Here is a 17,081-nt window from a genome sequence, read left to right as displayed (position 1 = left end):
TTATTTCAAGACAAAGGAACAAAGAAACAGCAGATTGTACAGTATATTAACATTGTATTGTAATTTTCCTCTGTCTGCTTCTAGTGTTCTCATTATCAGTTCTGCTATCTCCTTATTTTCTCCTATAGCTTTTCAGCTGAAGATCTGTTATTTCCGGCGAGCGACATGGTCATTAGAGTCATAGGGCCCGATTCATCAATCTGGTCATACATATAGTGTGACTAAAGTGACTAAATCTGGCTTATATTTCTGTCTTACCTTCAAATCCCAGACAAAAACATTGCTGAATCTGACCCTAACTTGGGAATTATCCTAAATGCCGGTAAGATCAAAATATGGGTGTAATTTGACCGTAAAGTGCTTGATGAATCGGGCCCATTAAGTATAAATTAGGCATTAGGTATTAGTTATGTGGGAGAGAGAAATTGAAATAGTTCCATACCTAGTTCCCCTCTCCCTCTTCCTCTGTGTCTCTCTCTCTCTTTTGCATGCTTCCTCCTCCCATCTTTCTCTCCCCGCCCCTCCCCTCTCTCACACTGCTCTCCATCTTCCAATCAGATATGCTGTTACATCGGTACATGGTGTCCCGCGTGATCTGGACCTACATGCTGTCCATAGCGGTCACCTACAGCATCACACTGTGCCTCTTCCCTGGGCTGGAGTCAGAGATACGTAACCCCACCCTGGGGGAGTGGCTACCCATCCTCATCATGGCCATATTCAACATGTCTGACTTTGTCGGCAAGGTGAGGCTGGGTCACAGTTATATACAGGCATTGCATCGGTGCAGTGTTTCCCCAAACATAGGTTCACTGCCTGTTTTTATGGGTAAATATCACAGGTTTTTATTATTTAATTGTAATTTTTAAACATTTCAATGGATTTTTAGAAATAGTCAAAAAGTAAAAAAGGAAATAATTTAGAGTGCGGTCACACCAAACTTTAATTGGTAGTATACATATGTATTGTATATTTTACAATGATGCATTTCAGCTGCATTCCATAACCTTTTTTGTGTTTGAATAAAATGTTATTTGAAACAATCTGAAACAATACAACCAGTAAGCCACCTAAGGGTTGAAAGCGACCAGGATGGAATTCGCACAGGACGGAGTGTGATTCGAGCAGCGGTTGGTTGTTTAAGTTGGACAAAATGTGGACAAAATATTTTCCCAAATATGGATATGACTGACGTCTGACATCATCTTATGTTATAGACCACATGAAACTCACACAATATGTCCATATATGGGCATTCCAAGCTATGGGCTTAATATTGATGACATCAGGGATGTCCATATATGGGCATACAAGAGACAAGGACCGAATGTGATGTCACAACAATGTGATATGTCATAGGTCAGTTATATACATATATGGAGATCTCCATATATGGGCATACAATGGGAATACAAGGGACAAGGACTGAATGTGATGTCACAACGATGTGATGTCACAACAGGTCAGTATCTATAGACATAGAGGCGTTACGGGCAAGATACGGATATACGGACAAGATGTGCCAGTTTTCATAGTTAACTGCGACCTACGTTCGCAAATAATACACTCTAGTCAGTAGGATACCTATTCGTTCCAGATAGTATAGATTGCAGCCGTGTTTCCGTGTGGGAGATATAAATCTTTAGCTATTCAGTGCTTGTGAAGCTACCTCTAGGCCATCCTGCCCCCTTGGTTTTCACTTATTCATCAAACTCACTTGGCAGGAAATAAGCTTTTTTATGAGGAAACTAAGCATCCTTCCTTCACATTAACACAGCACTTGACCTTGTAAAGTAGTCATTTATTAGGCCTGACAGGAAGGATGGGAGGAAAAGTTGGCTGTCATTTTTAGAGAATTGAAGTTATCTCCATGTGCTCTGAAATTAAACCTTATCTCCTGTCCTTGAGTCTTACTCTGACTTTGAATGCAAAAGTGCATTCAGTGCAGTGTGATTGGTTGAGTGAGATTCTTCTCGATTGTGTGCTTGATTATGTCCTCATGGCAAATTTAGCGCTTGTGTTGAAATGTGGGGTATGGGTGATAAGAAATGAGAGGGAAAGAACAAATTTAGAAATGGGAGGGAAAATTCCTGATAAGGCGGTGCGAGGACTCGAGTTGAGAGGGAAAAAAGGAATGATATTCATGCCAGCGCTTTCTCAGGAAGCACACTGAAGCACACTGCCAGAAGACAGTAAAATAAGTTAAAAATACATTTTGAAGGTACTGAATGTGCAACACGGGAATACAATGGGAACCATGCAAAAACGACATATAACAGGAATCAACATCACGAATGAAAGATATGAATGTGTTTTAAAGGCCTAAACACACGTGTGTGTGCGCACACACACACACACACACACACACACACACACAGGCGTTGGATAAAAACCAGACAATGCTCTCCTGTTGCCGCTGTCTCCCTCTCAAAAGACTGTTCCTATGGAAGTACTAGTGAAATGCAGGGCATGGTGTCTCCTTTTAATGAGGAAAAAATTGCATTACTGGATATGCTCTGATTCAATGGTTCTCAAAATGGGGTCCGGGGACCCCGGGTTCCATGGGGTCACCAGCCAAATGACTGATAGTTAGGAACCTAGATACTGTATATATGGGAGTGTCCAAGTCTAACCAAATGGACCCTTGCGGTTCCATTTTTACACTCAGAGTTATGGGGGTCCGTGGTCTGATTCATACCAAACTGGCCGTCCTTGAGATTAAAGTTAAAGGACCACTGCTCGCCTATATTTAATCAACTCCTATTCTCCACAGATCCTGGCAGCGGTGCCGTACGATTGGCCGGGAGGCCGCCTGCTCTTCTTCTCCTGTCTGAGGGTGGTGTTTATCCCTCTGTTCGTTATGTGTGTGTACCCGGCGCACGCCCCCACCCTGTCCCACCCTGCCTGGCCCTGCATCTTCTCCCTCTTCATGGGCGTCACCAACGGCTACTTTGGGTCCGTGCCGATGATCCAGGCTGCTGGCAAGGTGCCGCCCGAACAGAGGGAGCTAGCAGGTAAAAGGTCATAGATCAGTGCAGGCACGTGCACAGATAGATATCAAAGGGGGCTTGAGCCCCTGCCCTTTTACCCGTCTGCAAAAAGTGCCCTCTCCAGACCACAAGTGCAGTTTTCACTATGGTGAAAGAAATGAAAACGCGCCCTTTCCATGCCATACCTTGTTACAAAACCAAATAGGTCTAAAGGTAAAGTTTGTAACATAAAAATATTAAACCTTTAAACCCTGGGATGCTGAGCATGGAAGTGCAAATAATAGAGAAAACACAGTTTAAGAGTGCAAAAAGGTGCTGGTGTGCTTTTACTCTTTAAATGAATGTCAAGTTAGTATTTACATATTTACATTTTAAAGTATGCACAAGCATACAATACAGAAAACATAAGCCACTACCTAGGGACACGGGTGTTGCCAAAATAACAAACGAAGCAGCTAAGTGAACAAAAGACAGACTAACTAACTAACTACCAAATAATAGTCTAGTAAAACAAAAGCCTGCCTACCTAACTACTCTAACCAAGAACAAGTTCAAAAATACATAAGTGGCAACAACCCCTTACCTAGTGTGCTTAACAAAGTTCAACCTACGTGGTGCCTGTGTATAGAGGCCTCTGTCTTTCCCTGTCCAAAGGCAGCAGCATATACAACAGAATTTACATTAAGTAGGAGAAATAACACAAAACTAAAGTTTGCTCTGGGACTCAAAATAACTAAAGAAACACAAGACAAAGTGACAGGGCTACAAAACAGGGGACTGGTTTGGAGAGATTGAGCTGAAGTGGAGCCCAGCCTTTTATAGACAGCAGGTGGTGGTGATTGGATGAGGGTGGGGCCAGGTAATGGTTTGATTGACAGCTGATCAGACCTGAGAGTATGAGGAGAAACAGGAGGGGAGGAAGACACAAAAATCCCAGACAGACCTACAGTACATGGAACATAACATACAGTACCTGAAGGCAGCATTCAAGACAATTGCCTTGTCCAAACTCTCCTCAACTTGAATGCAGCATATTATGTTGAAATTATTGCCCTCTCTGTGTAGAAATACATGATCATGCTTAGTTTAGTTTGGTATAAAGCACCGACAATAGCCGACCTCCAAGCTCGCGCTGCGACGCGTTGTGAGCTTGGAGGTCTGCTATTTTCAATATTTTCACCAAAGGGCGCTTTTAGAAATTTCAGCCCCTGCCTCTAACATTCTCTGCATGTCCCTGGATCAGTGGTTTTCATACCAAGGCCCATTATTTATTCGGCATTTGAGCCACGGACCACTGATTGATGAGATTTAGCCTCTCAGACCCAAAACTTAAGGATATTTTGTTGTCATCGGATAAGATTTCTTCCTCCCACAATTCCATGTGGTACTGATGTGGTGCCATAGGAGAGATAACAAGCCAACATTGATATACCGGTAATAACAAAATAACAATTATCCCACATTCTCTAATTGTGTAGACTTCTTGTGAATTGAGTAATGCAATTTAATGCAAAGTTTTTACAATAATTTATCTTGTAGAGAGCGTAACATTTAACGAAATGGACTGTCCTGCAATGAAGGATAAATTGGGTTTCTCAGAAATTCTCTCACAAGGAACTTTGATCGTAATTAAAGCCTGGTGAAATTCAAATGAAGAGCAAGGAAATACATTATGAGTGAGTCTGATTTGCAATGGTTATGCAATTGCTCTCATTAGATAACTAGAAATACTGTTCCTTCGAAACAGTGTGGGCTCGATTCCAACCCAACAAATAGGATACTTTAAGGTACTGTAAGGTACAGTACCCTACAGTATTGTACTGTACCTTACTGTACTGTACTGTACTGTACTGTACTCTACTGTACTGTACCTTACTGTACTTTACTGTACCTTACTGTACTGTACTCTACCTTACTGTACTATACTATACTGTACTCTACTGTACCGTACTGTACCTTACTGTACTGTACTCTACTGTACCTTACTATACTGTACTTTACTGTACTCTACTGTACTTTACTGTACTCTACTGTACTTTACTGTACTCCACTGTACCTTACTGTACTTTATTCTACTTTACTGTACTTTATTGTACTTTACTGTACTCTACTGTACTTTACTGTACTCTACTGTACCCTACTGTACTGTACCTTACTGTACTGTACTTTACTGTACTCTACTGTACCTTACTGTAGTGTACCTTACTGTACTATACTATACTGTACTCTACTGTACCGTACTGTACCTTACTGTACTGTACTCTACTGTACCTTACTATACTGTACTTTACTGTACTCTACTGTAATTTACGTTACTCTACTGTACTTTACTGTACTCCACTGTACCTTACTGTACTTTATTGTACTTTACTGTACTTTATTGTACTTTACTGTACCTTACTGTACTTTACTGTACTCTACTGAACCTAACTGTACTTTTACTGTACTCTACTGAACCTTACTGTACATATTCTATGTGTTCTAGAGGTGTATATTGAGTGCATATACTGTAGGTTAACAATCCCAGATCACATCTGTCCTCCACTATGTCTATAACCAAGGCGTTCTTCTATGTGGCCACTCCAGACTGAGGAGTGGAGCATGACTTTTATTGTGTTTGTGGATCTGATTTGAAAATGCATCGGTTGTGATATCTCCCTGAAAACCAACAACAACCACTAATACGGCTGATTGTCCCTGCGGGTTCTAGGATATATACTGTAAATCCCATTGCCCGGGATCCTAAAACCTTATTCTTTTTAAGAACAATTTCTAAAACACTACAAAACATGTCTCAAAGACAAATACAAGCAAACGTCTTCACAGTAACACAGTAACAGTTGTTTGTGTGTGTGTGTGTGTGTGTGTGTGTGTGTGTGTGTGTGTGTGTGTGTGTGTGTGTGTGTGTGTGTGTGTGTGTGTGCGCGTGCGTGCGTGCGTGCGTGCGTGCGTGTGCACATTGTAGATCAACTTCATAGCAGTATTAAGTGGTCCATCTATGTTTTTTATTAATAATAAAATCTGCAAAGTAACAAGTAACTGAGGCTGTCAAATGCTGTATTTATAGTAGAGTATATGTAACAAAAATGGAAAGTAGAGTAAAAGTACCTCAAAATTGTACTGTAGGTACAAGTACTTGTATATACTTGAGTAAATGTACTTAGTTACTTTGCAGCACCACAGAACAGCCAATGACAGACAGGCCTTTAATCACAGCTGTCTCAATCAGTAGAGTGGAGAGGGACATTTATAGATATTTGTAGTTTTAACTCAGAATATATACATCACAAAGCTTAGATATTTGGATCAAATCAGAGAGCAGACCTGTGTGAACGCAATGATATAGATAGCATATCTGAAGTGTGAACACTGCAGCCACAGCGCCTTAACATAAACATGGGTCTATTATCCTTCTCTCCACTCACTAAACCCATTGGAAATGCATTGGGTGCTTAAAGTTAAACATTTTATTTTTTTATATTTATACTACAAAACATTTCAAAACCAAAAATACAAGCACACGTGTCCTCAGTAAGCTGAACACATAAAAATTTGAATGGTGTTGAAAGGTGTAAGCGTTTAAGAGATGAAGCGCGCCAAAGTTTTGAGGATACTGACTAGTATAGTATAGAAATAAATAATGAAGATAACATACGTGTGCTCGCCTTCCAGGCGAGCCCACAATAAAGTGGATCCAGACCAATGTTCAACTAGAAATACTGTTCCTTCGAAACAGTGTGGGCTCGGTTCCAACCCAACAAATAGGATACTTTAAGGTACTGTAAGGTACAGTACCTTACAGTATTGTACTGTACCTTACTATACTGTACTGCACCTTACTGTACTGTACTGTACTGTACTGTACTGTAACTTACTGTACTTTACTGTACTCTACTGTACTGTACTTTACTGTATTCTACTGTAACTTACTGTACTTTACTGTACTCTACTGTACCTTACTGTACTGTACTCTACTGTACCTTACTGTACTGTACTGTACCTTACTGTACTATACTATACTGTACTCTACTGTACCTTACTGTACTGTACTCTACTGTACCTTACTATACTGTACTTTACTGTACTCTACTGTACTTTACTGTACTCCACTGTACCTTACTGTACTTTATTCTACTTTACTGTACTTTACTGTACTCTACTGTACCTTACTGTACTGTATTGTACTTTACTGTACCTTACTGTACTGTACTCTACTGTACCTTTCTGTACTGTACCTTTCTGTACCTTACTGTACTTTACTGTACTCTACTGAACCTTACTGTACTTTTACTGTACTCTACTGAACCTTACTGTACTGTACATATTATATGTGTTCTAGATCTACATTTTTGATTCTGTGTTTGGGAACCAGCAACTGTCAAATGGACTCCAACTGTAGTGGAGTATATTGAGTGCATATACTGTAGGCTAACAATCCCAGATCACATATGTCCTCCACTATGTCTATAACCAAGGCGTTCTTCTATGTGGCCACTCCAGACTGAGGAGTGGAGCATGGCTTTTATTGTGTTTGTGGATCTGACTTGGAAATGCATTGGTTTTGATATCTCCCTGACAACCAACAACAACCACTAATATGGCTGACTGTCCCTGCGGGCTCTAGGATATATGGCTATGGGATTTACATCCCATCGCCCGGACTTGATTCTTGATCACAGCTGTGTAATCAGTAGAGTGGAGAGGGACATTTATTTATAGTTTTAACTATAACTATAGTTTTATACATCACACAGCTTAGACATTTGGATCAAATCAGAGAGCAGACCTGTGTGAACGCAATGATATAGATAGCATATCTGAAGTGTGAACACTGCAGCCACAGCGCCTTAACATAAACATGGGTCTATTATCCTTCTCTCCACTCTGGGGACCCATTGGAAATGCATTGGGTGCTTAAAGTTAAACATTTTTATTTTTTTATATTTATACTACAAAACATTTCAAAACCAAAAATACAAGCACACTTGTCCTCAGTAAGCTGAACACATAAAAATTTGAATGGTGTTGAAAGGTGTAAGCGTTTAAGAGATGAAGCGCGCCAAAGTATTGAGGATACTGACTAGTATAGTATAGAAATAAATAATGAAGATAACATACGTGTGCTCGCCTTCCAGGCGAGCCCACAACAAGATACTTTAAACACTAAAAGTTGTCATAAACCCTCTGTACTTAGTATACTATTGTTTCCTTCTACACCATCTCTTTGACAGAAATAAACGATCTACAACAAGCTCACAACGCATTGCATTGGGCGTGTTGTGAGCTTGTACAGTACTAGATCGACTATTTCTGGCAAACGTTCCCCTCAGAAAAGGGGCACTAGGGTTCAAGTCGTTAAATGGTTCTTCCTCCTGTTATTTCTCATGCTCATCACATTGCTCTTTATGTCTCTTTCTATCTCTGTGTCTCTGTCTGTCTGTCTGTCTGTCTGTCTGTCTGTCTGTCTGTCTGTCTCTGTCTCTCTCTCTCTCTGTCTCTGTCTGTCCCTCCCCCTCCCTCTAGGAAACACTATGACCGTGTCCTACATGGCAGGCCTCATGTTGGGTTCCGCTGTGGCTTATGCAGCCTACAGCTTCACTGCACCAGGATCGGGGGTACACCTCCCTTCTCTGCGCCTACACCCAGCAAGGAATTTTACAGGGTATTGAAAGTATTCAACACACACACACACGCACACACACGCACGCACGCACGCACGCACGCACACACACACACACACACACACACACACACACACACACACACACACACACACATGCGCACACGCACGCGCGCACGCACACACACACCCACCACACACACACACACACACACACACACACACACACACACACACACACACACACACACACACACACACACACTAACACTAACAACACACAGGCAATTTACTCCTGTCAAACCAAAACCTACTAAACATGCTGGGGAGTTTCCCAGCCACAGAACACAAGAAGACAACAACCTGCAGGATGACAGTGGAGCACCAAGGCTGCTGCAGTCATGAAGTCTAAATACTGTGTGAATGTTAGTGTTAGCATACCTAACAGAGAGTGCTGACCAAAGCAATGCAGAGAAACTCTTGTTGTTTGGAATTCTGACTGAAAAAGAAAGGAAGACTTGGATGACCGAAAGGAAGATGTGACTTGCACATTGACAGATGGATGGATTTCTCTCCATTCCCATTCTCTACTACTGGACCCATATTATCCCAGCCTGCCACTGTGGCCCTCTGCTGGCCTAGTGACCCTGAAAATGGGTGGGATATACTTTGAATGAAGGAACTGTGGATAGCTAAACCTCCAGCTATGCTTACCACATCAGGATGCTCTCTTGTGCCTGTGCAACCTGACTGATGTTCTTGGCAGCAATAGTGACAGCGACGCTCGATCACTACTCATATACGTGCACACAGCATGGACAGTGTCAACATTTTCTTTAGTTTAAGAGTACACTCTCAGGGTTAAATTAACACTGAAGGTTTTGCTGTGTATTAACATCTGTGCTTCGATTTTCCTGAGGAAAGCATTAAAAGCTCTTGGAGAACAAGTCCATCTTGTCTCAGTCCCAGTGGCACAGTATGTTCAGCAGTTGGCAGAGGGTTGTTTATTCAAGCCCAACAACTTATATATTTATATATTTGAGAGGAGGAAGGCTTAAAAAGCTCTTTCAAAACCACATAGAGGTTGTCCTGAGCTCAATGGCTCAGTGACTTCAGTACTTGTCTGAAGATATGCTGGTGTGTGTTCAGGCCCCAGAACTTAAATGTAATTTTGTTGTGAGCCATTTTACAGTGAAAAGCTTGAGAACCACTCGGGGAACACTTAGAGTACATCTTTGTCTTTGTAGCTCAGTGTGTTAAGCACTTAGCTGATGGAACTCAGGTTGTGATTTCAGAGGTTGAATGCCACTGTTTTCACTCAAAGGTTTGGTAACTTTGCACCTGGATAAGCTCCAGTGTCTCCTCATCCAAGAATTCGACCACACTATCCAAAGCAACTGTGTTCCGTGGCTAGGTTTCATCCATGTGACATAGTATAGACCCCTGGGACTCCGGTCAATTAAGTATACCTGTATAGTGTAGGTTTTAAGTGCTTAAGAGCTTATGGCTTGAACAAACAACCTGAACATTTTAAACCAAGTGCTGAACACTTTGAGCCATAGTCTGGATGCATGTATTCTCTGCATGTTGGCATTGAAAACATACTTTGACCGGTAATAGTATGGGATTTGAAAACATTTCCTTTTTGGACACTTCTACCAGTTAGCCGGCCCACATGTTTCTACACACTAATATTCAATTATGTTTCCACCTTCAGGATGATTACTTGGATGTAGCTTAGATGCATATTCTGTGATTCACGTACAGTACGTGGCTGGTCGAGTATCGCAGTCACTGCCGCGAATGCCAGTCAAGTAGCACCTACATAAGCAGGCATCACAAAATGAATGCTGTTCCTTTGAATGTCTCACAGTGTAATGATTGTCTCCGTGGTTTAACAGACATTTGACATTTGTACAGTGTAAAGGATTATTTTTGCTGAAGTCTGTGTGCTGCTGGTGATGGTGTTTGTTTGTGTTAATGGCCGACTCTGGAAGGATTGAGGTTATTGTCATTGGCCACATACTGTATATACTGTACACTTCACATCTCCAGATTTTCAGGAACCATTGCTCTTATGAAAGAGATGTATTACATAATGGTGGTTCTTTCTAGAACACGTTGAGCCTGGCCATTTCCTCATTGTGATCTTTATCTCCTCTGACGAACATGACTGTGAGATAAACCATAATGGTGAGGTTTTGCATCGAGGCATCTGATAATGAGTTCCTGGTAGACACTTCTAACACACGGTACACACATTAGTGTCACAATGTAGGTAAGGGAACTGAATTCCTTAAAGACTTCTTCCCTGCTCAGAATGTAAAATAGACACATAATTTCACCTTTGGGACAATCAGGCTGGTTCCATTGTGCCGTCACTTGCACAAAAGTGATTAAATCCAAAATGGATAGTAATTTGAAGTAGTTGTGGTATGCAATAGGGTGGACCGAATCAAATTGTCAGATGGAGGAAAGGACAAAATTATAATGGTAATTGTGTAAATGTAGGCTACAGAATATAATGTAAACGGCTGACTTTCCGTTATCCCTGTGTACTGTATAGGCTATGGAAAGAAAAACAAGACTCCTTGTGTGAAAACCTGCACTCAGATACATATATATATATATCTTTTTTTGGCTTTGATGAATTTTTCACGGCATAGGAGAATCCTGATATATTGCAGGATTATAGCAGAGTTCAGGGTTTATACATTATGAAAAATGGACCTCGCTCGAAAAGCTGTGTTTGCCATGAAGGGCACTACATTATGTAGGTGTCGGGGTGAGTACTAGAATGTAGAGGAATGCAGGACCTGTCCGACCTGCAGGGAGGGAGTGGTACAGAGTAGAATCCTCAGTGTTCATTTATCTAATGATTTTTCTACACAATGTGATTGATTGATTGATTGATTGATTGATTGAAGAATTTATTAAAAGGTTGCATAGGAAAAGGTACAGTTTCATGGCTTTTCGGCTTATTTACACAGGAACCCTTTATGTATCTCATATAACATTGAAAGACAGACGGATAGAACACAGTATTATGCATAGGATATCATCAATAACAAAAGGGGGAAAAACAGTCATATAGAAGAAAAATAAAATAAAATAAAAGGAAAATAAAATAAAATAAAATAAAATAAAAATAAATATATTTGCCGGTACAGTTGAAAAGGGGAGGTAAGTATGGGCTTAGTCTATTACAAGTTTCCAGTAGCAGCCGCCAGTATAGTGACTTTTCAGACCGATTTTGAAGGAAGTTAGGGATTTACTCTCCTTTAAGGCTTGCGGTAGGGTGTTACACATGTTAGTTGTATAGCAGGAGAACAAATTTGAACCTTTTTTAGAGTGAAATCTGGGTTGAATGTGCTAATGCTTAATTTATGTTATACAATGGTGTTTAATAGATCCGGCTTTAATGTTTTCGTCTTGTCATGAATCTTTGGTCTGAACTAGGCTTAAACAATACTAAGTGTTTTACACTCTCTCTGGGTTAGATGCACACTGAGGATTTGACTATGTATGGTGCCGCGTGAACCAGCATCTAGCTTCATTACTGTGTTCTCCACTGTGCTGATGGTACCATGTTGCCTTAAATCTCTCTCCTATGTCTCCATGCACTTCTTCATCTCACTCTGTCTCTCTCTACAAAGTAAAATCCTGAGTGTTCATTTGACTCTGATAGTGTACAAATGTTAGGAAACAATGAAAAGGGGAAAAAAAGTCAACACAGAGAGAGCTGATCTCGCCAAATTATACATTTAAGGGAAAGTTCACCCCCAAAATTATGTTTTCCTATCCGTTAGTCACCCCATGGTGACTTGAATTCATGGATATTGAAGTCTTTTGGGTATTTCTTTCCCCTCGAGATTTAAAAAAGCATACATTTTAGATTTCTCAGTTGAGTGACATTTTCAAATCTTGCCCACCATCTATGATTCACTTACATTCATCTTTAAAGACCTTCCATTCCATTTCTCCTCATTATTGTTTAATGGTATTTTCTCTTTTTTAGTACAAACAGAGAGATGGGTTTAACAGTGAGGTCTGTCTCTATGGTATGTGCACTAACTGGTTGGGCAACCAGGATGCAGCATTAAGACAGATTTGTGCTCAGTGCTCCGTCGTACACCAGTGCTGAAATAGCAATCTACATACTCACGCTTCAATGCTTCAAGTATGCGAGGCGTTGTGAGCTGCTATGTTAACATTAGGATAAGATTTGCTAATTGTAACGTGTAAATTATTTTTAACATTCTTGGTTTTCATCAGCCTGTCTCTGGTACTTCTGACACATATTTTCTTTTTATTTTATGTTTTATTTTTTTCATTTTGGCGCATTTTTCATGTACAGTTTGTATTATAAACAAAGACTTATTGTCATGACCATATGAGACTGAAAGCTCATATGACTTGAATGCTGTGAAATGTTGTCATAGTGTAGCAAATGTACAGAATGAGATTATACACAGATGATATATACCGGTAACTTAACAAAAAAATCTTTTTACAGTGATCTTCCACTTGTAAAAACACTAGCTCTAGTGATTGCAGTGGGCTGTATTACTGTACTGTATTGCGTTTAATAGAGAGAACTATTAAGATACTTAAACATTTTCACATTAATTTTTTTATGTAAAATCCATATTGCACTGAAGATGGGTCAGTCAGCAATTGAAAAATAATCAATTAACTTGCTATTTTAATAGTTAAGCTAATTTATACGCCGTCACACTGTGTTGCTTGACTAAACATGACTGACATTGAAGTAAGAAAAATTAGTCACGTTTTTCAGTTTAAAATCTGTTCCTTTCATTGAGTGACAAGCAAGAGCAGTTAAAGAATGTATTTGAAGAAAAACAATTGGTTTAATCTACACAGAAGGATTTTATAGACCTTGTTGCGTGTCATGCGCCGATCTTCAAGCTCCCAACGCTAGAACGGTTCCAAAGACCACTGAGGGAAAAATAGATTGTTTTTAGATTAGAAGGATTATGTTGCACAATATGCTTGGAAATTATATGTTTTTGTCCTCAACCTTTCAAACCAATTATCGACAAACTACAGGCTGCAGTGAAAATCTCAGAGAATCAGTTACAGAGGAGAGTCCAAAAATACAGCTAAGATGGTAGTCGGTTGTATGATCCCCTACTGTTTTTCATTTTTAAAAATCCCTCAAAGTCAGGGTTACTCAGTCTTTTAAAAGGATACTTTATCTTAAAAGGATCCCTGGCTAATAAGTGCTATATGACTTAATAATACATTATAATTGCCCTCTATAACTAAAAATAAACACACCTTAAATATTGTATTTATTTTAATCAAGAAGGACAATGCCTGTCGCAAGATGATGATATAATTTGTCCATTTGTGTGGTCCTGCCCTATATTGTATGTGCAGTATAGTAAAAGATGAACTATTTCTAAAATATCTATGGTATTTTAATTTGTAGAGAGGGCAATTATAATGTACTAGAAGCTGGGCCGCCCTTCGGGCGGCCCAGCGTCTAGTCGGCGACCTGGCCAACTCGGGAAGATGTAAATAGGGAATGAATGCCCCGCCCTTTAATGCAAACCCCATTATGGAGATCTCTGTATCAGTCTGTGTCCCTTTTATGCCTATATACGGAGATATCTGTCTATACTCTATCTGTGTCCATATCTGCCCATATGCCCATATATGGAGATCTCTGTATCAGTCTGTGTCCCTTTTATGCCTATATACGGAGATATCTGTCTATACTCTATCTGTGTCCATCTTTTATGCCCATATGCCCATGGAGATCTCTGTATCTGCCCATATGCCCACATGCCCATATGCCCATGGGGATCTCTGTATCTGCCCATATGCCCATATATGGAGTTCTCAGTCTTATGCCCATATGGAGATCTCTGTATCTGCCCATATGCCCATGGATATCTCTGTATCTGCCCATATGCCCATATATGGAGTTCTCAGTCTTATGCCCATATGGAGATCTCATATGCCCATATATGGAGTTGCGGCAGGGAGCGCGCGTGCCGAATCTGTATCTGCCCATATGCCCACATGCCCACGTCTAGTCGGCGACCTGGCCAACTCGGGAAGATGTAAATAGGGAATGAATGCCCCGCCCTTTAATGCAAACCCCATTATGGAGATCTCTGTATCAGTCTGTGTCCCTTTTATGCCTATATACGGAGATATCTGTCTATACTCTATCTGTGTCCATATCTGCCCATATGCCCATATATGGAGATCTCTGTATCAGTCTGTGTCCCTTTTATGCCTATATACGGAGATATCTGTCTATACTCTATCTGTGTCCATCTTTTATGCCCATATGCCCATGGAGATCTCTGTATCTGCCCATATGCCCACATGCCCATATGCCCATGGAGATCTCTGTATCTGCCCATATGCCCATATATGGAGTTCTCAGTCTTATGCTTATATGGAGATCTCTGTATCTGCCCATATGCCCATGGATATCTCTGTATCTGCCCATATGCCCATATATGGAGTTCTCAGTCTTATGCCCATATGGAGATCTGATATGCCCATATATGGAGTTGCGGCGGGGAGCGCGCGTGCCGAATCTGTATCTGCCCATATGCCCACATGCCCACGGAGATATCTGTCTATACTCTATCTGTGTCCATATCTGCCCATATGCCCATATATGGAGATCTCTGTATCAGTCTGTGTCCCTTTTATGCCTATATACGGAGATATCTGTCTATACTCTATCTGTGTCCATCTTTTATGCCCATATGCCCATGGAGATCTCTGTATCTGCCCATATGCCCACATGCCCATATGCCCATGGAGATCTCTGTATCTGCCCATATGCCCATATATGGAGTTCTCAGTCTTATGCCCATATGGAGATCTCTGTATCTGCCCATATGCCCATGGATATCTCTGTATCTGCCCATATGCCCATATATGGAGTTCTCAGTCTTATGCCCATATGGAGATCTCATATGCCCATATATGGAGTTGCGGCGGGGAGCGCGCGTGCCGAATCTGTATCTGCCCATATGCCCACATGCCCATATGCCCATGGAGATCTCTGTATCTGCCCATATGCCCATATATGGAGTTCTCAGTCTTATGCCCATATGGAGATCTCTGTATCTGCCCATATGCCCATGGATATCTCTGTATCTGCCCATATGCCCATATATGGAGTTCTCAGTCTTATGCCCATATGGAGATCTCATATGCCCATATATGGAGTTGCAGTGATGTCACAATGACTCAGCGCTTGCGCCCGGCACTGCAGTGATGTCACAATGACTCAGCGCTTGCGCCGATTTTGCGCCGATTTCCGCATAAGGAGATTCCGAACGTTTCGCGCCGGTTAGGGAAAACCGCGCGTCAGGTCGGGTCGAGGCCCGGCACTGCACTCCGTGCTGCGGCGGGGAGCGCGCGTGCCGAATCTGAAGCCGGTGGGACGAACGGTTCTCGAGATACGCGGATTACAGACAGACACACACGCAGACACGCACGCAGAGACTTCTCGCATTTATAGATAGATACTAACTAGGGCTTATTAGCCAGGGATCCTTTTCGATAATAAAAACAGATATCTGATTTTGGAATGAAACCCTTTATTTAATATTTACTGTAAATATACCCAAATGAGCTTTGTTTGAACTACAGTGTGTACACAACCACTCTACATGTGCCAACTATTGTATCTACAGCTATTAATAAAGGACTCTTTTACATCAAGATTGCTGTTTCCTGTCTTAACCCTAAACCACTTGTTGTCCAGATCTGACCGTCACCTTCTGTTGTCTGTTGGCTTTCTAGAAAGAAAGACAAAGTTATTTAAAAGAAACACATATACATTGTGGGTAATAATAATTAGTAGGCCTTCATATCCACCTCTTTCCGCGGGAATTTACTGGAGACATCCTCTGACATCAAGCTCTGACATCACTACAAATCCCTTTTATTGCCATATATGGAGATCCCTGTGATGCCAGGGGAACCAAATCCCTTTTATGCCCATATATGGAGATCCCTGATGTCATCAATATATTAAGCCCATATCTGTGAATGCCAATATATAATCACTGTGATGTCAGGGGAACCAAATCCCTTTTATTGCCATATATGGAGATCCCTCTGAGTCTGATGCCAGGGGAACCAAATCCCTTTGGGGATGGCGCGACGGTCGCTTTTCACCCTTAGGAGTCTTACTGGTAGTCTACTTTTATTTCAAAAAGGTTGACATTTTCTTTAGTAAACATCTGTGTTCCTTAAATAAAGTTAAACAAAGAAGATATCTGTTCTATCTGTTGAGGATACTGTTACATGAGTAATGACATTTAACATGACATTTGACATATTATTTTTCTTTTGTAAACATCTGTGTTCCTAAAATAAAATTCCACCAAAAAAGAGGATCTGTTGTGGAAACTGTACATTAGTCATGACATTTGATCGTCAATTTTATCTCACATCACATCTCAATT

At 40.9% G+C, this 17,081-nt stretch overlaps 1 protein-coding gene across 1 annotated transcript in view; it reads left to right on the top strand.

Annotated features, from left to right (window-relative positions):
* Window positions 1-16,672, top strand: part of slc29a4a (solute carrier family 29 member 4a) — a 37,164-nt gene extending 20,492 nt beyond the window's left edge. Inside the window, exons 9-11 of the mRNA XM_080724093.1 lie at window positions 447-746; window positions 2,774-3,014; window positions 8,514-16,672. Coding sequence (XP_080580219.1) covers window positions 447-746; window positions 2,774-3,014; window positions 8,514-8,659 — 687 coding nt within the window. The 3' untranslated portion in view covers window positions 8,660-16,672. The remainder of the gene's footprint in view (window positions 1-446; window positions 747-2,773; window positions 3,015-8,513) is intronic.
* The last annotated feature ends 409 nt before the right edge of the window (window positions 16,673-17,081 follow it).

Source organism: Nannobrachium achirus (genome assembly GCF_963921795.1).
Source record: "Nannobrachium achirus genome assembly, chromosome: 4".
In the NCBI taxonomy this organism is placed as follows: Eukaryota; Metazoa; Chordata; class Actinopteri; order Myctophiformes; family Myctophidae; genus Nannobrachium; species Nannobrachium achirus.
The sequence above is the reverse complement of the archived record's forward strand: the minus strand, read 5'-3'. Positions and strand labels throughout refer to the sequence as shown.